This window comes from Ciconia boyciana, chromosome 3 (genome assembly GCF_034638445.1).
Source record: "Ciconia boyciana chromosome 3, ASM3463844v1, whole genome shotgun sequence".
Lineage (NCBI taxonomy): Eukaryota > Metazoa > Chordata > Aves > Ciconiiformes > Ciconiidae > Ciconia > Ciconia boyciana.
Window position 1 is genome coordinate 8,173,152 of NC_132936.1, and position 21,594 is coordinate 8,194,745.

Here is a 21,594-nt window from a genome sequence, read left to right on the forward strand (position 1 = left end):
GCCATGGTGCCAGGCAGCAGCTGGAAATCTGCTCTCTGCTACAGCCCCTTCCACAACTCCTGTACACATTTTCCCCCATACCGACTGCAGAACGCTTCTGAATAAATATAAAATTAAACCCATCAAACTCTGTTTTAACAACTTGGAACGAGCAGAGGAAGTTCTTGCATTACAATGCTGCAGCATTTTTGATTGCAGAAGCCTTAAAGCCAGATTTCCTTTTTGGTAAGATTAGACTCCCACAGTGAAGTTTTGTTCCATTAGTTATTTCAAAGGAAAACCATCCAGCGACTTTAAGTGACATGGGCTCAGACCCAGATTCAATACAAGATTTAGCTCTTGAGTCCTGCTTAAAATCCTTACTTCCCACCAAAAATCAACCAAGAAGCCAGGAGTCTGAGCAGGAACTAAGATCCTACTTAAGTCATGGTGTTTCAAAGACCATTTGTAGGAACTGACTTCTGGAGCTGTCTCCCTCTCTGTTGTCCATTAAGGGAACTGTAACAATACTGAAGGTAGAAGGAGCTAAATGCCAGTCCCTCTGGTAAGGAAGGATCATTACAAAGCAGACTCTTCACACAAGCAACCACCTCAGACCGCGGCAGAACAAGACATTTTGCTTTATTTCCTGTAATAGCTAGACAACTCAAATAAGCCTCGATAGCTTCTTTTACAAAACTGGAAAAACAAAATAATGGGGCTCACACAAGAGAGCTGAATGAATGCATCAGGCAGACGAGGGGATGCTCTCCATGACATTTAAAAATGATGTAATATCTTTTATTTCATGCGTCATCAACTACTCTCATTTGTTTTCTTTCTCGATGGCACTTTTTGGTCCCCACACAGACAGAATCTCGATTTGTTACAGGACAACAGAAACTTTTTGCTTTTGATATTAAATATCAGCAGTTTGTTTGGCACACATAGGGAGTATTTTAAGGCCATATTTCCCAGATGCTGGGAATTTCCACTGCTTACTGATCAGAACGTACCTCTGAAGAGCTGGGAAAAGCCGGTGCTTCAGCAGCAGCTGGCAGAGATACAGCCTGTACTTCCCTCTTTAGATACAACTATGCTGCCTTGGAAAGAAAGAGCAGGAGAGAGACCTTCACAGCCTCAGAGCTGGGCAGAATTTGATCTTCCTTTCAACACATGAGACACCATAAAATCAACCTCTGTAAAAGCAAATCAAAGTCAGTTTTGAGCTACGATCTTGTGGCGAAGACTCCATTATCTGAAGAGCGCCAACTTTGTGTTTGAACCACACGTTTGGGTTTTTTCCCCCCTCTGGTTTTGGGCTTTTTAAAATTCCTTCCTCCCCCTGTACTTGTGAGTCGGTTTCTGCCTGCGATATTCCTCCGGAAAATGCCTTTGTTTCCTTTCCTGTTAGGAAAACGTCTGCCGAACAGTGGGCACCGTCACAGCCTAGTAGGTTGGCACTTTGTTATGCTTTTCCACTCCAACAGCTCTCTGCAGCCATCAGCTGCAAAGCAATATACAGAGGCTGCCAATTAATTTACTGGGCCATTAATCAATGTATTCTGTACCGGTAACTTTCAAACAGATAAAAGCCATGCAGGACCAGAGCAGAGATGCCAGATTGCTCATGCTTGGCTGAGCTGTACTTGGTTCAGCTTCTCCTCCGTGTAAGGGCAGAAAGGGAGGGGAGAGGTTGGAAAGTGGCTGGGAGGGCTCCGACAGACGTACGGCAGTACATTAAAATCAGATGGCTGAAGCTGTTTTCATGGCTCCTCTCCTTTGATGGAAACATCCAATTCACACAGAAATTGGGTCCTGAACTGCCAGTTCTTACCTTGGTTAGTTAAGAGGTGCCTAGCCTTTGGCTAGCGCAAATCACACAGGCCCCTCATCTCAAACAGCTTTATTTACAACATGAGCATAAACCAGATGCAGGACAGGACATGGAAGCCATATCTGATTCCCAGTATCCATGTTTCTGTCGTGTATATACTTGTGACAGAGACATTTGTGTTCATATCATACGATGCTTAGACAAGCATCCATCACGTTACAGGGGACCCTCAGAGTCCCTCTGAAAGTCTGCAACAGGGAGCAGGTCACCACAACAATTCAGACGGCCAGAAGCTATTCCCTGCCCACATGTTGGGGGGCCTCGGGAAGGAGGATGCCTGGGAGCAAAGAAGGTGAATTTTTCTGGCATAGACCTCCAGTGCTGGGAATTCAGACACCTCTGTTCCAAATGACCGTCCTCCTGACTGTGGGTCCCCAGACACACAGTAAGTTTGCATCTCACTTCCAGCTCAACCATCAGGGCTGGCAAAACATTATGTCGAGTCGCTGGGGTATCTGCGGCACAGGGGCGGCAATGAAGTGTGGAAACCCTCCTCTCCCCAGGAGCCAGCAGCACCGTGCACCATGCTCAGGCTGCAGGGAGGTGTACAGCGGGGCCCTGCTTCAGGCATAATTTCAAGCACATGCTGGTAACAACCACCGCCCTCCAACACATCCCATCCCTTCTGCGTGGAAACCAGAGCACTGAACAGCATCGTCCCTGGACCACCAGTATAATGCTTCCAGAGGCTAACGCCAGTTAATGTTTATGTGGAGTTTTAACCTGGCCACTTGCTTCCAGGCTTTTATTACCAGCCCAATCCAAATTTCCACTGTTCATTGACACAAACGTTACCAGAGAGAGGAGCATTGAATGTCTCCAAGCCCATTTACCCTCCACCTCACAAGGTACAGGGGTGGGTCCTGTATAAACAGGTTTTTTTGTTTGAGGGCACCTGACAAAGCGGAGCCTGACCTTTCCCCTTCGGGGGAACAGCAGGCTTCAATCAAACCTTGCTGAGGGTTGGGGCTATTTTCCCCTCTCGCGGGTCAGGGTGATGCTTGAACTCTCCTTGCCTCAGCTCCCCCACCCACCCCATCAATCTCCCCGCTGCCCTGCCCAACAGCCGAGGCCACTGTGATTTATAATGGCCTCTCCCTGCAGCTGCGTCTCCCCTGGGACTTTCCCTGCCGCTGCTAAGTGCCTCCGCTCGCTGGACTGCCTGGCAGTTGGGTCCCCTTCCAGCAGCAGAACCTAGACCCTTTGCAGGAGGGGAAGGACACTTGCCAGATTAATGTTTTCACATTAAATTCTACTTCCAGCACACGGTGCGCTCTTAGGAAGGCATCAGGTTGGAAGTGGCTGAGTCGTATGTATCATTTTGAAGTGCTGCAGTGTTTAAGGCATTTAGGGGTAAAAAAAAGTGTTGGTTTTGACCCATGATAATGTAAATAGGACTCAAGATGGGGGCTAAGAAACTAGAGCTCATATTACTCCACGGGGATGGTAAAGAATCCTAGGAGAATGGTCCAGCTATGTCTAACCTGAGCTACTCTCAGGTTGTATACAGGTCATTATCACTGCGGCATCACTGCCATCAGACCTATGTTATTGTACACTCACTGAAGATCCAGCCCACTGAGCTTTCATAATACGAAACACACTAAACTACTATGAAAAAGTTCCTCCTTTTGCTTCTGCCAGGAGATACAGAGCACTGAATGGCTGCGTCACAGTTACAAGCACATTTTTCAATGAGGCTTCTTATCGTAAATACACTTTTCATTATTTCACAGCCAGATGAAGTCTGGCTACTATTCTGGACACTACTTTAAAGACTAAGAGCTTTTATCAGACTGTTCCAAGCCTGGGCACTCATCAGTAGAGCTGCCGCGATGGCCCAGAGCCCAGGACAAGCCTTTGCCTGCACTGGATGCTCACTAAAATAAAATAGCACCAGGGTGCTGCCAGTTAAGGTGGCCAGAGTGTGCAATTGGATTTCCTCAGCTCTTGTTTTAGGCAATGCAGCCAAGCCTGGCAAACTCTGCTCGTTGTTTCCTGGGAAAATATTCCTGCGGGTAGGTGAGAGAGGTAAGGAGTGAGTGCTTGTGTTCAGCACAGAGCAAAGCTGAAAGGAGGAGGACCATACCCAACTTCTTCCCACTTACCTCTGGGCTATCCCTTGGGCCACAGCCCTGCAGAGAGACTCAGGATGGGAAGTGCCTCACTGGGTGCTGATGCATCAGTGTGTGCTGGTGCCAAGCACACTAAAAATGAACGGAAATGAAAGGAGCCGGGTGGGTCCCTGTGAAAGCAGACTCTGGTGACGCTATCTCCATTTGGCCAAGCCAAAACAGAGGTGTTCTTATCTCAGAGGTCACTCTTGAAATCTTGGAATTTTTTTCCTATTTTTTTAGCCCCAAAACCGCTATTTCTTGCCTACTTCAATGGGGATGAAAGGACCGATCCCAGAAAATTACAAGTTGAGCCCAAACAAAGCGTTATGCTGAAAGAGCCTACAATCTCATCCCAAAAAACAAGTATCAGGATTTCTAAGTCTTACATATTTGTGGATAAGGAGACACCATAAACACAACCTTCCCTACAGAATAAAGACATCTAAATTATCAGCCTCTTCCAAAAGAATGAGATGTCAGGATTATTTCTTCTTGCTGAGCCAGTGATCATACAAGCACAGCAATATACTGCCAGTGCCTCATTAACTTCTGCTGGAGGCCTGTCTCTTACTGCCCAAAACTGGCCAAAAAAGCCAAAAAAAGACAGCAGGCCTGGAAGAATCCCACAGGCCTGCCCTCAACTGAGACATCACATAAACGGGTTTTTAGCTCAGAGAAATCACATGCCACCTCTTCCTACAGCTTTTGTACTTCAAAGCTACTATTGGCTCTCCTTCCTTCCAGATTAGTGGAACCACTATGCCAGGCCATCTGGCACATCAAAATTTATCTGCAGATTTCATTATCCAACCCAATGACCCCAGTGTTTTCTCCCATTGACTAATGAGATTAGCCCATCACCTCCTAATTGCAGCATTTATACCTAGTCTGTTTTACAACGCCCAAGAAAACAAATCCCCAGGTTGTTTCAGAGTGAATGAATGTCATTCTGCTCTTAGAACAAGAACAGCATTTATAAGAATAGGAGATGGCACATACATCAAAACAATTAATGAAGGTCCGTAGGCTGGAAAGTGAAAAATAGAAAATACAAACACAAATCCACTCATCTCAAACCACTGAGGCCAGTCTCCTGACTCCTTGGGCTTGTTTAGCTCAATCAGAGCAGTGCAAGGAGTATTACCTAGCATTACTCATAGTCAGGGAGCAACTGCAAGACTAGCAATCCATTATACAGACATTGCTTGTAAGGACACTAACAGAGGGTGGTATTCCAGTTCCATACCTCACCACCCTAATAGGAAGCTTCCTGCAAAAAGTGTCTTAAAAAGACAGAAAGGAGGAGTTACAGAATCACCTTATTGCATATCAGTAAAGTGCCAAGAACTAAAAAAGGCACAGGAGACGGGCTGGAAGTAGGGATGTCAGCTTGACTGTTCTCCTTTTTAGTGATTTTGAGCAGGATCCGTCTAGTCTAAGCTAGGTGTCTGGACCTTCTTTGGGTCAATGGAGAGGAACCAGCAATCAGGGGATGCCACTGATCTCTAGATGTAGATGTAATGGAAGTCAGATGATGTATCCCCTAGAAGTCCAAAGGAACAGCGTAGGTGAGATGAAGGTGTCTTTGGTACAGTTAAGGAAAACAGAATCCCATTGCTGATGGCACAATCTGTGCCTCAGTTTCTCCACCTGCAAAATAATGCTATTGATATTTATTCTCTATGGTAAAATGCCTGTACAGCCATGAGTGATCAGTGCTATATAACTGTGAATTACTCTTGATAGATTTATTGAGTGTGCTTGAACACGTTACTTAGAGACCTGCTGGAAATTCAGAACTAGAGGGAGAAGAGGGAGGAAACATTACAGTTTTCAAGTAAAGCTAGAAAATTTAGAGTTATTGCAAACAAAAAGTACCCGGCCTGTCTTGCCTTGGAGGCAAACCAAGCCTCCAAGTTGTTTATCTATAGCCTTACATTACTACTACAGGTTTTAAAGTTTCCAGAGCAGTCCTAAAAGCCTCATTAGAAACATCAATAATGATTTATCACTGAAGTACTAGCATGAACAAGCCATCAGAATGCGAATAAAACAGCCTTCACCAGAGCACTCAAAACACACCAAGCTTTGCTCATGCCTGGGCATCAGGAGGGCTGGATGCTCCAGATGGAGAACAGCCTGGAAGAGTAAATTTCTACCTCTGTCCACCAATATCCTGCATGCTCAATCTCTGTCTAAATACACCATCAGATGGACATTTCCCTACCTCTCCCCGCCACGTTTTTGTGATAAGTGTGCCTTCTACACGCCTAATGTCTAAGAAAACTTCTTACTCTCAATGCACATCCCACAGGGGCTGGAGCACAGCTGAGCTCTGTTATCTCATGAGCCAGGCACCATTTACATGACAGCTTCTCTGCAATGCAAATCAAGCTCATTGTCACCAATGGAAAAAGCCCTAAATGAAAAGTTATTGCCCCTTGATAGCCACTCCTTCGAGATCAGAAAAGGGTACTGACCTCACCCTCGCCCCACCACCACCAGGCCAAGTGTTCAGGGAAAAGCCTGATCTCCCTCCACATCCATCAGCACTGCCATTAAGCCAATGACATAGGGCTGGGATGGAGGCAGCTCTGATCTCCTCCAGAAAACTATGCTAGGAAATGGGCCAGAAAGGCCCTGAAACAAGGGATCAAGCACCCAGCCAGCCTCCTTCCCCATCCAGCATTTTGTAGCTTGGGCCGCTTTGGCCAGCAGACCCAGAACTGCAGCTCTGTACTAATCCCCCACCATTGACAAAGCTGAGATGGGCTTTAAAAGGCAATTCTGCATCCAACAGGCATGGATACCACGGTAACATCCCACTCAGGGTACTAACAGCATCCTGCAGCCCTCACTAACCCCGCAGCAGAAAAGTAGTTTTCAACCAGCAGAAGACTTTTGCACAAAGGGACAGGTCTGTGTTTACAGACAATTCTGAAATCTCTTATGATCAAGGTGGGCCAGGCCGATTTGGCCCTTTGTAAAACATGTAAAGCTTGGACCAAGTGACTTTTGATACTGCACTGGGGAGCAGAGGGGGCTCGGCTAGACCACAGCCCCAGTGGTGAAGAAAGCAGTAGAAGTGTTTCATTCTCTGCCACCTCTGCAAGAGAGGCATGGGGACTCTGGGGGAGGTAATATCAGAGCCCTCCATTGTCAGGCCGAGCTGGCAAAGAAAATGCTCCTACCAGGCACAGCTGCACCTTTACCTTTCTCCAGGTCTGCTGCCTGGCTTAGGCAGACTAGCAGTCTTACGGACTAGTAGTCTTACAGACTAGTAACTTGTTGAAGCAGTGTCTCACCAAAAGCATTTGCTGGCAAACTTCAGAGATGTGGGTAAACCCTCTGTATGCTCCTTTTGAACTTACTCCAATGTTTTGGACTGCTGAAGTGCAAATAAAGGCATCCTTTCCAGGAGTAACTTAATCTAGCTAGTCACAGAGAGGATCAAGTGAAAACACTCATTTGAAAGCAGCAGACAGACAGGACTATCTATCTAACCATCTGCTCAGAGTCATCTATCTGCGCTGGGAGACCTTTCCGTATCAGAAAGTCTTCAAAGCAGCAGCACTATTAATGGGGCAGTACACATACCATTCAACTTCCCAGCCCCAAAACTATTTAGAAGTCACCAGGTAACTGTGGGGTCTGGGCTCCCAAAAAAACTAGCAAGAGATCAAGCTGCAGTAAAAGACACACGGAGACACTCAGGAAACATGTAATCAAAAGGGACAGCCAGGGAAACAGAGGCTGAGTCCCACAGACCCCAGGCTCTCGTGGTGAGCTTCGGGGCTGTGCAGGGACACGTGGGAGGTCTGTGACAGTCTCTGTAATCGCAGGCTCCCCTCACACTGGAACCTAGCTTGGGGCTGCAGCCCCAGACTTCAGGAGACCCAAGGGTTGTGCCTCCATTGGCTTGACAATATTTTATATCACTGAATGTGATTTCTTTCCCACGTGCCTCATTCTCCCCCATGAGTATAAAGGATACAAGCCTCTGAAAATGCACCAAGAGAAATTCAGGGTGCGCATTAGTTATTATTTTTTGACAGCACTAAAACAACATATGAAAAGGGTTTCTTTGTTGCTTTCTACTTCCCCCCCCCGAGAAACAGAAGACAATGTCCCATCCAATGCCTGCCTGATAGAGCAACAGAGGCTGGCTCTGTCACCACACTGCAGAAGTTGTGCTTTTGGGCGAGCATTGTTTTTATTTCAGGAGAAAAAAAGGAAATGAGCAATCCCAGAAGGAAAGGGTCTGAATGCTTGCTCAGGCTGTGCCATGAAGAAAAGAGATTGCCATTGTCAAAGGGTTTTTTATTGTTCTGTTTTTTCTGAGAAACCTTAAAATATCCAGAAATGTAACAAGAACAGAAAACAGACCTGTTTCTTCGGCTGCCTGTTTGCAGCCTGGCTGGTTGAGACACACACTATGGCTTAGCAGTGTTAATTACCCTGGTTAACCCTTGTTCTTGCTAATGACATTTACTTAAAAAGCCACTTCATATCCATCAGGAGTGAGCATAAAGAGAAGCCAACTCTCCCTCATGTGAATAGCCCCACTGCTTTAAATTGAATTACTTACACAAGTCAGGACTCCTCACCACTTAAGCATTCGCCTCCAGGCTAATCAATAGCAACAAATTACTAGAATAACTGGCCAGGCTCATTCTTTCATTGGTGCCACTTTCAAACACTGTCCACAGTCTGCCCTGCCTGCCAGACTGCTTCAAGCACAAATTTCCAGCCAGGAGTCAAGCTCCAGGCAATACCTCCAAGATCAGTCAGAGAAGTAGGACACAGGAGAGATGCAAGGGCACGAGGATTTCCTTAAGGATCAGAAAATGGCTATTAAGCCAGGAAGCTGTGGGATTTGCCCCTCTTAGCATCCTTAGCCTGGCTCCATCTCATGGGAGCAGCTGGAATCAGCCAGGGCTGTACTTCTAATTTCCCAGAGCTGAGGGACCTCGGAAAGAGGAAAAATTGCAGATAATACAAATAAGTAGATAGACAGAGTGGATTCCAAAAGCAGAATGTGAGGATGCAAAGGGAAGCAAGCAAACAACAGACAACAGCAGCGCGTACAACACCAGCACTGAGCTAGGGCCAACACGGGCACGCACAGGAGCATCTCCAGAAGCAGCACCCTCACAGCTCAGCACTGCTCCTGAGCCACAACATCTCCCCAAGAGCCTGCTGCCCGCACAGTCACGCTGCTCTCTTGCTGGCACCGGTGTGCACTGAGCCAGCTCAAGGCTCTTGGTCTCAGCTGCTTCATAAAGCAGCTTGGACATTCTACGCACAACTCATCAAGAGCCGATAACCATCACCAAGAAGGACAGACAGAACCAACACAGGTGAAAATGTTTGTCTTTTTCCCCAACAGAAAGAGCTTCCTGTGTCCAGACATGGGAGACGTTGGTGTAAGTAGGTCCAGATTTTCCGATCTGTAGAAGAAAGTAATGCTGAGTGGCAGAAAAGGATCGTCTTGCGTCTCACAGGTCAAACCAGTGAAGACTGGCCCTTAATCTCCAATACCCTGCAACAGGCGACTTAATCAGTCTTGTACTCCAATGACTTAAATCAAGGGAAGCATTCAAAAATCACTTTATCATTCATATTGTGATATCACGCTGGTCAATCAACTTCCTTTTCACCCCCCAGCAGGCTTTTCTTGAGCAGAAATAATCACCACCAGCTCTACCGCACAGATGTAAAAGTGATGGGAAAATGCAGAGGAGGCTGGAGTGAACAAAAGGCACTTCAGGCCTGCTGGGGTCAGAATGCGTATCTGTACGGTAGGTTGGACTCTTCACTAATCCAGCTCTGTTTCTAATGAGATTGGTTCCCATTACGCCAAAAGGAGGTCCATGGCTTAATTTGCCAAGGGGACCATTGTCATGCAGCTTAGGGAAGCAAAATAATCTTATCAGTTTGAACTTGAACCCTGCCCTCCAATTATATGGACAATGTTTAAGAAGAGAGAGATAAAGCAAAAGTGATTTTCATGTATCCAGCAAGAAAAATGGATTGTCTAACACCAAGCATTCAGCTTCCTGCAGCTGCTGACAGACCTTTACACTCCAGCCACTGGCGATACCATTGCCAAAATGCACTAACTACTTTCTGTGCATGCTAACTCTGAACTAAATCCAAGCCAAATGGCACCAATCGCATTTACAGTGCAACTTATTGGTATAGCAGAGCCTCTGCTCTTGTAGTATAGCCCAAGTGAAAGCCTGGGGCTGTCAGCTAACGACAAGCAAACCCAAAGGGCAGGAAGAATCAGAAAATTTTTTCATCCCTTCTTGCTGAACCTCTGTCTCTGCCTCCCTATCCAATCCATTAGCTCCCCTTGGGTGCTATAGAGACTATCCTCTTCTGGGAGTTCCGCATCCCACACAACGCAGCTAAAACAAAGAACATTTTAGCAAATAACAGCCAGGCTTCATCTATTCTTTTTTCTATACAATTCATTCCATCAACGTTGTTTAGCTGAACAAAACCCAGTGCTATCCTTTATTGTGAGGCTAACAATAAACTAACATGTGAGCACAGCGTGGGTCACAGATGTGTGCGCTTCATCATCGACTGTGGAGCCACTTCCCTGCTCAACTCACTTTTATAAAGCTTTAACCTCTTTGAGCTGGAATTCAGCTTGAGCACATAAACCAGGAAGCAAACAGTGTTAACACAACAGAAGCGGCCCCTGTACAAAAGATACATGAAAAGACGGACGTGCTTTGGAAACAGTCAGATCAACAACCTCAGTTTCCAAGGGGTTACCCACACAATAAAAACCTAGAGAGAAACTAAACTGGACAAACCCCAGAGGCTCTATTTTTAGTAATAACACCTGCACCAGAGGATCGTTATTTGTGCCTTTGAATAGACACATTTACATTTTTTTCTCATATGAAGAGACAGAAACAAACAAACAAAAATGTGGAGGGCGAACGTCTTCAAAACTCATTTTTAAGGATCTCTTGGAATACGTTCCAAGGACCAACCCCAAATTTGTAACCCAATTTTAAGTACTCTTATCTCATCCCAAATAATGTAACCCTCAAAGCATGACTGCTCTAAGAAAAAAAAAAATGCAAAACCAGACCCTTCTTACAACTGCACTTTATGGGCTCAGATCATACCCACGTCTAGCTTGTATTATATATAAAATACAGGTGTAACGTTGCCCTTTCCTTAGTGTCCTGGGTCTGGCTGTGACAGAGTTAATTTTCTTCGTAGCAGCTTGTATAGTGCTGTGTTTCGGATCTGTGATCAAAAGAGTACTGACAACCTATTAATGTTTTAGCTATGGCTGAACAGTGGTTGCACAGCATCAACACTTTCTCTGTTTCTCACTCTGCCCTCCCAGTGAATAGATTGGAGGGTGCACAAGAGGCTGGGAGGGGACACAACCAGGCAGATGACCCCAACTGACCAAAGAGATATTCTGTGCCATATAACATCAAGCTCAGCACTAAAACAGAGTGGAGTGGGGTTTAAGTAAGTCAGCCATCTTTTGCTTGGGAACTGGCTGGGCATCAGCCTGCCTGTGGGAGGCAGTGAGTGATTGCCTTTGCATCACTTATTTTTTCTTTCTTTTTTCTTCCACTTCTCCTTCAACAGTTATGAAACTATTTTTATCTCAACCCATGAGTTTTCTTGCTTTTACTCTTCCTTTCTTCTTCCTTCGTCCCACTGAGGGTGGGAAGAGGAGGCGAGCAAGCGTCTGTGTGGTGCTTAGTTGCCTACCAGGGCTAACCCACAACACTTAGTTACGTGCGCTTGACTTTGCAACTGTAATGCTCATTTTAACCTGTGCAGTCCATTTGCATATATGCATTACAGTATTGGAGAAGAAATTGGGTATGAAGTACCACATATTTCCTTCTGGCTATCAGAGCTTGAGAGAATGGGTAAGGGGCTGCTCTTGGAGGAAAAGTAGATACTTAACAACCTCTGAAATATTGGGCAGTTAGAGCTCCTGCCGCTAATTGCTCTGCCTTGGATCCTCGTCTGTGCAATGCAGGTAACACTCCAGATTCCTTCCAGAAGGGTAAGCACATCCCTGTTTGTAGGGCACTCACAACAAGCAGAATAGGGTTTAAATAACACATGGTAAATAAGGCCCTAGGGCCATAGTGAACCAGAAGGATAAAGAAAATCATTGTGAGGCAGCTATCCTGTGCACTGGACAATACAGGAGTCCCAAGGAGGTGGAGAAAAAGTAGTATGTGCTCATTAAAGAGTAACTCATAACGTAAAAACCCAAAGGGCTGGATTCAAGTAGTTAAAACTACCTTCATTTTAACATTTCTTAACTTCCAAATGTTTGATTTGTAACCTTAATGCTGTTCTTTGAATGTTCCACACAAAAGCTAAACTTTTTCAAAACCAAAGTGCAGAATGTTGTCCTGTACCATCTTATGGGCGTTGCCAGGGCCACAGCTGCACTGCACTCACAGGCCCCACACAGACCACAGAGGTAAGAGATTTCCCAACGACTAGGGCCCAAAATTGAACATAATCCACCTACAGCAGCTCAAGTTACTACCTATCAGTCTAATTGCACTAAGTGTCTGCACTCTTGGCCCAACACAGCTTCAAGGGAAAACGTGAGCCACAAGCCTTTGCAAAATACAGCAAACATAGGAAATTAATGCCAGGAAGAGCACTTGCTATAGAGCAACCTTAACATCAATGCAGAGGAGCAAGCAATAAAGGATCACAGCTGAGCCCACAGGTCCTAGGCACAGGATGCAGGTCACCCCAGCCCACAGAGCGATACAAAAATCACAGAGGAAAAATCAGCAGAAATCCCTCCACTGCTGTGTTTGTTTTTATATTTACTTGTTGGACTCCAAAAGCCCATTTTCAACCCTTGAGGCTAACGCAACACACGTCGATAATATCATAGCGGCAAAACCACAGGCATCTGATAGTAGATGAAAACAAAAAAACACAATCACATAGGGGGTCTCAGAGTAGGTGGTCTGAATGGTCCCTTGTTGACAAGCAGCACCAGCAGGTACCTAATCTATTGAGGGTTTAGTATAACTTACCTGAAGACAGCCCTCTCTCACACCCTGACGATTCTGGTGCTTTTATGGGCTGCTGAAGGAGTGACTCTGCTGGCAGCTAGTGTGTTGATACCGGGTGAAAAGATGACACGCAAAAGTATATAGTGAAGTTCTTTGATTGTAGGTGGCCGATAAAATTTCTTGTACCCCTCTAGGCCTTCTTCTGTTAATGTAATGTTAAAAAAGGGAATATTTCTAAAAAATATAATCTTTTCTTCCACACCAGTGAGGCACAGCGCTGGCAAGTTTGTTAATGATGTGGGATACTTTGCCAGCAGGTGGATGTGACCTCCCCTGCCCACCACAACTAAAATGCTTGGACAACATCTACTGCAAATTCTTCTGCAGTATGCTACATCCATCTGTTAATTCAAGTACACTTCTGGAACCTGACCACTCAGAGAGTTTGCCCAAACCACAGGTCCCACACATGCTGCTCCATCTTCATGCAAGGATCCAGATGGATCCAAGAGTGATTATTGTACAGCAAACCTTATCATCCAAAGGACCCTCATCAACACTGATACCACAGCATCTACCAACTCTATTCAAGAGCACATGGCATATTTGAAGAGAGCCAGCCAAGATTTATTTTACTGTGCAACTCAGAACTGCCAAACCATCATTGTCTCCCTGACATGAAAAGACATGCACTAGGTTCCAGGCAGCCAAGCTCTAAGCATCCCCAAAAGAGCAGACATACATACTTTAATTACTACGAATGAGCTCATATCCTCAGCTACTGAGCTGAGCCAGGCATACTTGGATCAGCCCAAACCCAGACTCAGAGACACACAACTCGCCATCTTTCCTCAGGCAAAGGGAGCAGCTAGGTTAATAATAATAGGTAACCCAAGCAGTTTTCTTTAAAATGTTCACCATTATAACTTCTATATCAGATTTAGTCAGCAAGAAGATGAGTTGGGATTAACTTCTGTGCATCCTGACAAGTCAGCAAAGTTGCCTCATAGCTGAGAAGAATTTGGCCCTTGCCTGTTTCTTGGAAAAAGCACAAAAATCCCAGACAACAGCAGTACCGGATCAGTGAGGCACAGCACTGGCAAGGACACAAGGAACCTTGTAGCATTGCACTAAACCAACGTGACCAAACGTCCTCTGAACTACTTTGAGCAGCGCATTGGGTCTGTTCCTGCATGCAGCCACATACCTTTCAAGGGACAGAAACAGACTGAATTTGTGAAGGTCTTGGGTATGTGGATAAAAAGGAATGACAAGAGCACAAAAAAAACCCAGGGGTAGTTGCTTCAAATGGTCCCCCACAGGGACTGGGATTGCTCCCTTGGAACAGAAAGCAGAAAGTTCCATCTATATATGCACAAACACGCCAAGCACAAGCAGCCAATCTCAACTAAGACATGTAAACAGTCCTGGTGTTGGCCACCTAAATCACTGCACACCCACCTAAACACAGCATAGTCCAATTTTCAGTTCTGAACACCAAGCACTTTGGGAGATCAGGCCATGTTTAAATTACCATCAACAAAAGGATCAGCAAAAGTGCCAAGGGTAAATACATAGTTTTTCTCCCCCTGCAGACACTAAGCTTATTCTGCCCCCCTACCCCTCCCCAGCTTAAATTATGATTTTAGCACCTAAGTATCTCTGTTGAGAAAAGATACATTAAAATTCCCACTATTTTTTTTTAATTGACCAAACTATTTGTGTTCTATAAAATGCGCTCTCACAGAGTCTTAAATCAGGAAAGAAGTTTTACCTGAGGACATAAACAGTTGCTTTCTTTAATTCTGCAGCGTTTGTACCCGTAACAACACATAGACATAGGAAGAATGCTGCAAGGACATTTTCCTCAAACAGACTGTGCATCTAGTGGGTATTGATAACCTGGAATACTTTTAAGTGATTAAAATTACCACAGTGGATATTTTTTTTAATTTTTTGGTTAATAATACTAATTAAATAAAGTGTTCCTGGTACCGACAAAAGTTTGCATCAGTGGATGAGTTTCTGGGCCACAGCAATTAGTAGATACTATATAAACATTGCCAATCATCACACAGACATTGGGATCCCTGGGGTCTCTTGGCTCTTGCTGACAGCTCTGATGGCTAAAACAGTGGATTTCCACATGACATGAGCCAGATACATACATATGGCTCTTGAGCTTGAAGTCACTGCCTACATGGGGTTTCACAGAGAGCCCTCACGAGACATCCTGGCACCCACAGCAACCCCATCCATCCCTCCCCGACGGTGCCTCCTTCCCCTGGCACCGCAAATACAGACCAACAGCTGGTTTTTCGCAGCGGTAACAGCAGCCCCTCTGGTCACAGCCCAGGACCACAAACACATGGAATTGGAAACACGTGTTTCTCTTCCTGAAGCACAGTTTGGTCCCCTCAGCTGCCAGTAAAAGTAAATTCTGAACATTTTAAGAGTCAGCAAGCACCGAGTCCCCCCTCACAGCATTATCATCACAACTCTTGGGAAATCCACAGTGTTTTCTGGAGCAGCCTCAGGACAGGAGTGCACAGACATGTGCATCTTTGCTTAACACGCTATATCGATGCCCACAAAGCTGCACACCTGCTGACAAACCAATTTAGAGAGTTGTTCACTCTCTAAGGCACCAAAATAGCCCCAGACTCTGTGCTTCTTCGTCTCCTCCTCTCCCAACAGCAGCAGAACTGACACTTGATATATCGCCATTGATTTCCTCCTCCAACACCTCTCAGCTCTCTGAGGTCTTTAAACTGCTGCCCACTAACAGACAGAGATACATGACATAAAACCGAATGCAGCTCCCCCTTGCAAGAACCGCTCCACCACGGCTGCAGACCCAGCCATCCTCCCCCTTCAGTCCCCCAGACCCATCCCCTACGGCTCACCATGCAGCCACATCTCCAGAACGTTACCAGAAGAGGCCAACAGTGGTTTTTAACTGGCTTTGATGAGGTTTTGGATTTTGTCACCACTGCAAAGGAGAATTTCTCTACCCCAGCACAGACCTCCCTCAGTAAGCCACGCTGCAGCCCACACAGCTGTGATGGATGGGTTGGCACATATGACCTCCAGCTGGGGCAAGGACCTGGCAAGGACAAAACAGCACCTGGGGCAAGGACCTCTTCAAGCAGCAGCCTGAGGTCCATCCAACCTCATCACTCACAGCCCTTCACCAAGAGAGGTATGGAGGTGGCCTGGGTTTGGCCCAGTCTTTAAACGACGTCTAAAGCATGTCTGTTTGCCCCAGAGGTCAAAAGCACAAACCTCATTACTGAGTTACACCACTGCACTGGAAAAGGAATTGCATCTGCTTTTCTCTTGAAAATCCCCCTTTTGCAGCCTGCAGCTTTCAACGCATGGAAATCCTGCATCCCCCTTGACACCATCGACCCATTCAGGGCTCCAAAACCAATATCAAAGTCTGACTAAAGCCATTCAGAAGCTGTTAGCATGTAGATTTTGGTGATAATTTGGTGAATGGACTTGTCAAACAAATTGCCTTTATTATGGACTGATTAAATGCAATCAAGAAGTGCCTTTCCCCTCCCAACTCCAGCCCTCATCAGCTCAAACAAACCCACTGAGCCAATTAGCAGGGAGGTGGCAAAAGCAGCTTTCACTTGAAACCTGCCATTCTTGGGGGGGAGGGGTGGTGGTAAAAAAAACAACAACAAAAAAATCTTGTGTGCTTTCAAAACCAAGAGCAGCCTCCAGGGAGAGCTCCTGAAAGCCACCCAGGGCTCACCTGCAGGGTGTGGATGGGAGTTATCAGTACTCAGCTGGCTCAATGCCAGATCAGCTCCCTTAAGCAAAGTGCTGCTCGCATCCAGCTTGTGCCAAATATAATGCAAAGAACATAAATATTAAAGCAGGCCCAGGGGGAGCAGCACTGCTGGGGCTGTTATTCCTACAGCTTTATGTCCTGCAGCTGGGTTCTCCTGTGTCAGAAAAGGCACGAGCTCCCATCAAAGCTATTTCCATGCCTAGAAACCTAAGTTTTTGGCTTAGGTCCCTGCAGTGGATTCTCTGATGTCTGCAAATGGTTGAGTTCACAGCACAGCTCTTTCTGTATTGCAGCAGTAGTGAAGAGATCTGCCTCCGCTAACATGAAACTCGCAGCAATCGCATAGATCTGATGCCACTACCTTTCTGTCCAACGTGCCTGAAATTAGCTAATGAATGGGAAAGTTATTGAGGAGAATTGGAGCATGGCATCATAATGACATAAGCCTAATTCCCTGCAGGTATGCAGATGGAAATTAAATGGTCACCTTGGCTAGCAGTGGGCAGAGCAGAATTTGACATGTGTTTGCATGATTTAGCTTCAGAGACCAGAACTGCATGGCTGGAGCTAGAGACAGCACACAGGATACGAGCAATAGCTGTTGACTAAGCTTTCGACGCCTGCATTTTAAGTTAGCACCAAAGACTAATTTTGGCCCCATTTTCATTAACCTGCTCCCTCTAAGGAGCAAGCTCTGCGCACTGCACATGAATCACTACCTCCCAGAGCCTACACAGAGGAGCTACGGCATAGCTTCCTCTGGCAGTGCAAGCCATTGCTTTGTCTCAGACTCCCATCACAAATAGAAAAGGGCCAAAACAAAGCTGAAGTTTTATCAACCAGGAGGGATTTTGGAGAGTTCATTGCTGGGACTGAGATTAGGATTAAGGGTTTATAGTTAAAGCCCAGAGACTCAAAAGACCAGCGTCTTACCCCACACCTCATCACAGTCTTCAAGTGTCACCTTGAACATAAGGGGTATGTGACACATCATGACACCAGGTCCTGAGCCTTCAAACAGTCCTGAGCACAAGAACTGATCACAGAATGAGATTAAATCAAGAGCCCGTACTACAAGCAGCCACACAGAAAAAGTCCAGGCCTTCTTAAGAAGTGGCTGCAAAGTGCCTGATAACTCCACTCTCTCCCCACAGACCTGCTTCCTACCCCTACACCCTCCTGCAAACATCAATGTTTAAAGAAAACAACTTCAAAACTCTTCACATAGCTCAAATACTTCACTTAAAAGGAATTTGAATTCTTACATCTCATATTGCACCAGTCCCCAGCAGGACATGCACTCACCATGTTCATGTTGTGGCATTTGAGCTGTTCGAACAGGAGGGATGGAGCCACACTGTGAGACCATGTGCTCAGAGGCCTGGGAGCTGAGACGATGGAGATCCCCAGCAGCTCTACCTGTGCTTTCCGTGAGCAACCCAGTTCACTGTACCTCTGCTTACCCTCTCAGGGCGCCTTCTCATGACCTATGTAAAAAAGAAATCTTCCTGCAGCCAAGAGACACACACCTTGAAGACCCAGCCAGTGGGAGAGTATTGGGAGCAGTGGGACGTGGGTAGGTGTGCCATTCTTGGTAAGTCTTTCGGCCAGTCCTGTTGCATAGCTGCAGTGTGCGAGTCAGATCAGTGCTGCTTGTGATCTGCTTAGAGCTCAAGACTGGCCATCCCTAAGCTGTATCTTTCCAGGGCTGGACCTATGCACTCTGTCTGGCCCATCACAAAAGGGCCATGACCTATTACTAATAGCAGCACCTCCCTGGCAGTGCTGAGTTAAACCAAGCTGAGAAGCCGGAGAAGCTTTGTTGCTAAACAAGGTCTACAGGATTAAGTTTAAAAAAACATCCATCGCCAAAGAGCATCAGCTGCTCTCTCTGGACAGTACCGCTGTTTGCAACCTGGAAAAGCCCTTCCATCCCAATGAGCTGTGTCATCTCCCTCCAGTATGTGGGTAGCAGTCAAACTGCTGCAGAAACCTCTCATGGGATCACAGCAAGCCTTGCATTCCTCAGCAGCAATAATCAATACAAATCCATTCATCTCCTCGGGATGCAGACAATTCATGTTTTGGATTGCACCACCTCTAGCTGGGATGACATATGGTAAGGCTATAAGGCTTCCCCAAAGACGTTCACCTGCTCAATTCATGCCAGAGAAGAACCCAGAACACCCTCAAGTATAAAAAAAAGTATAAGTGGCCAGAAACCATTACAGTCAAATTATGTTAAAAGGCTACCCCCCTTCCATTCCTCATGCCAGCTGACAATTCGTATATAGGGGAACAGTAACAAACAAGGTGCTCCATCAGGTAGGAAGAGTTATCTGAGCCACTAATCCTTCACAGAGGCACATGGTGCATGCCCTCAAGAATTGGAGGGAGGCAAACGGGATCTTTGCAAAATGTATTGAGGAAGCATAAAGTGTGATTTGGGAAATGCTGTACCTTTTTCTACCCCCTTTCATCTTGTGGCTACCCCGCTCCTGAGCTTAGGAAACCATATTCGAGCTGCTACACACTGGGTACAGCCCTTTCCTGCAGCAAACCATGTTTCCTGTCCTGCAAGGTACAGTCAGTCCAACCAGACTGGGGACATTTGCCAAGCCTGCTATCAGAAAGCATAGCTTGGATCCGGCGGAAGATTTCAACAGTTGTGGAAACACACAGGAGGTTGTGCTGTTGGGATTACAGACCCTGCTTCAGAGTACAGCCTTGCCATGCACATACACGGGGTTTTAAGCCACCCCTCTTCTCCTAAAGTGTGACAGTACAGCTGGATGTTGCAGAAAACATGATTTTGTTATCAGCAACCTTCTTATCCATTTTTTTTAAAAGGACAGCTCCTGCCCACCCTGCCAGCATCACCAAAGCCTACTGAATTTGCTTCCCTTGCTCTGGCTATGTTACACACACACAGTATGAAGTACCCTTGCTCTGGGATGCTTTTGCACATTTTAATGCTTAGCAATTTGGCCTGGCTGAGACAAACTTTATCTGTATTTTAGAAAGACCAGTACTTTCCCCATTGCAGCTTTAGTTCCTGTTGTGCCCACTCCATGCACCCCTTCTGCATTAACTTGCTTGCAAGGAGGAGCACAGAGAAAGCTCAATGCCAAGAAAGAGATAAAAACACACTAGAAACAGGGAAATGCCTCAGTCCTTTCCATTCAGAGGCAGATCTGCCTTGAATAGCAGCCCCCAGGACTGATCTGCCTCCAAAGGAGCCTGAATCACAAGCAAGTCAGCCCTCTCCAATTCGCATTAAGACTTCAAGCTACTGTATGTATTCTCCCCCCCCTCCACCACAAGCTCCTCCTTTCTAACACAAATCTCTCACAGCACGCAGACACATACGCTCCCAGAAAGCCAGTAGCAGCATTGTGATGCCTTGAAACCAGAGTCCAGTGAGATTCAGCTCTTGCTAATGGCACTTTTTCATCAGCAAACTATAATTGGCAGCTCTTATCCACTACAAGAGTTTTGCAACACATGCCTAAAGAATATGCCAAACTAGATCTTCACACTAAGACCCAAAATTAGAACCAATATCCCAAAAGCAAAGTGACCCTCACTAGCCATTCCCGAGCAAACTAATCAATCCTGCTCAACTGTAAAATGACATCTGTTATATTTTCTCTGACCCATACGTACATCCACAAAGAACAGAAGCAGAAAGGTAATTTTAAAATGACTGATGCAGCTGTACATAGTTATAAAACTTATATGGGACTCCATACCTTCAAAGTGCTGTGTATTTACCTGCTGTGTGCAACTCAAAACAAGCGCTATGAACATTTTTAGATTCAGAAATTATTTAGAAATGAGACACTTCTCCTAGTTTAAGCAAACATAGGCTCAGAATATAATTCATTCTGTGCATGTAACATCTCCTTTATCTCAGCTCGGGGGGCTTTTGCAACAATCAGGAGCTGTATGTTAAGAGAAATCTGGCCCATTACAAAATAATTGGGTCTTGCTATGTTAGTTTTAATTTATGTCCTCGATGTTCCCAGACTCCTAACCTAGCTCTTTTCACTCCTCAGAGAAACACAGCACAAAACCTGCTACAAACTTACACAAGTTAACACTATTCCCTGCCTTGTTCCCAAAGTTACTCAGACTAACTCTGCTGAAACACTTTTGCTAAGGGTTGATGAGAAGACAGGCTTTTAACAAACTCAAAATCCTCTTACGGAAGATCCTTTTCATCGGCTTATTTTAAAAAGATTAAAATTACTCCCCACATAACTATCCCAGATCCGCTCACATCCACTTTCCCTGAGCACCGTAATAAGAGTTCCCATCCGTAAGCAGCCGTCCAGCGTATGAAAGGATCAGCGCTTCTCCCCTACCTGAGAAGTCTGCAGAAGTCTTTGCGAAGTTGCTGAAAGCTGTCAAGCACACGAGTCCTATGAGGAAGGTGGAGGTGGGAGACACATCTGGACAGCACATCCTTAAGTATCCTCACAGCTCGTTTTCTTCCAGAGAAAAGGAAAGCGCTTTCTGCCCCAACCCAGTACTCCTCATTGCCCGGAGAACAGCGTTCGTCCCATCGCTTGGAAGGATCACAGCCAGCAGTGGGGAAGGAAAAGCACTCAGCACACACACACGCTCACACGCACACATCCCTGGGAGTGAATGAATCCCGGCTGAGCTGAGCGAGGCTGACGAATGAGACAGACCTACCTGAGCCTTGGCGGAGGTCCCAGGGTCCTAAAAGCCATCGCTTCGCCC

General features: G+C 45.9%; 1 protein-coding gene across 1 annotated transcript in view; it reads right to left on the reverse strand.

Moving 5' to 3' along the window:
- Positions 1 to 21,312, reverse strand: part of EVA1A (eva-1 homolog A, regulator of programmed cell death) — a 213,428-nt gene extending 192,116 nt beyond the window's left edge. Inside the window, exon 1 of the mRNA XM_072858374.1 lies at positions 21,213 to 21,312. Within this exon, the coding sequence (XP_072714475.1) occupies positions 21,213 to 21,312 (100 nt within the window). The remainder of the gene's footprint in view (positions 1 to 21,212) is intronic.
- Between the last annotated feature and the right edge of the window lie 282 nt (positions 21,313 to 21,594).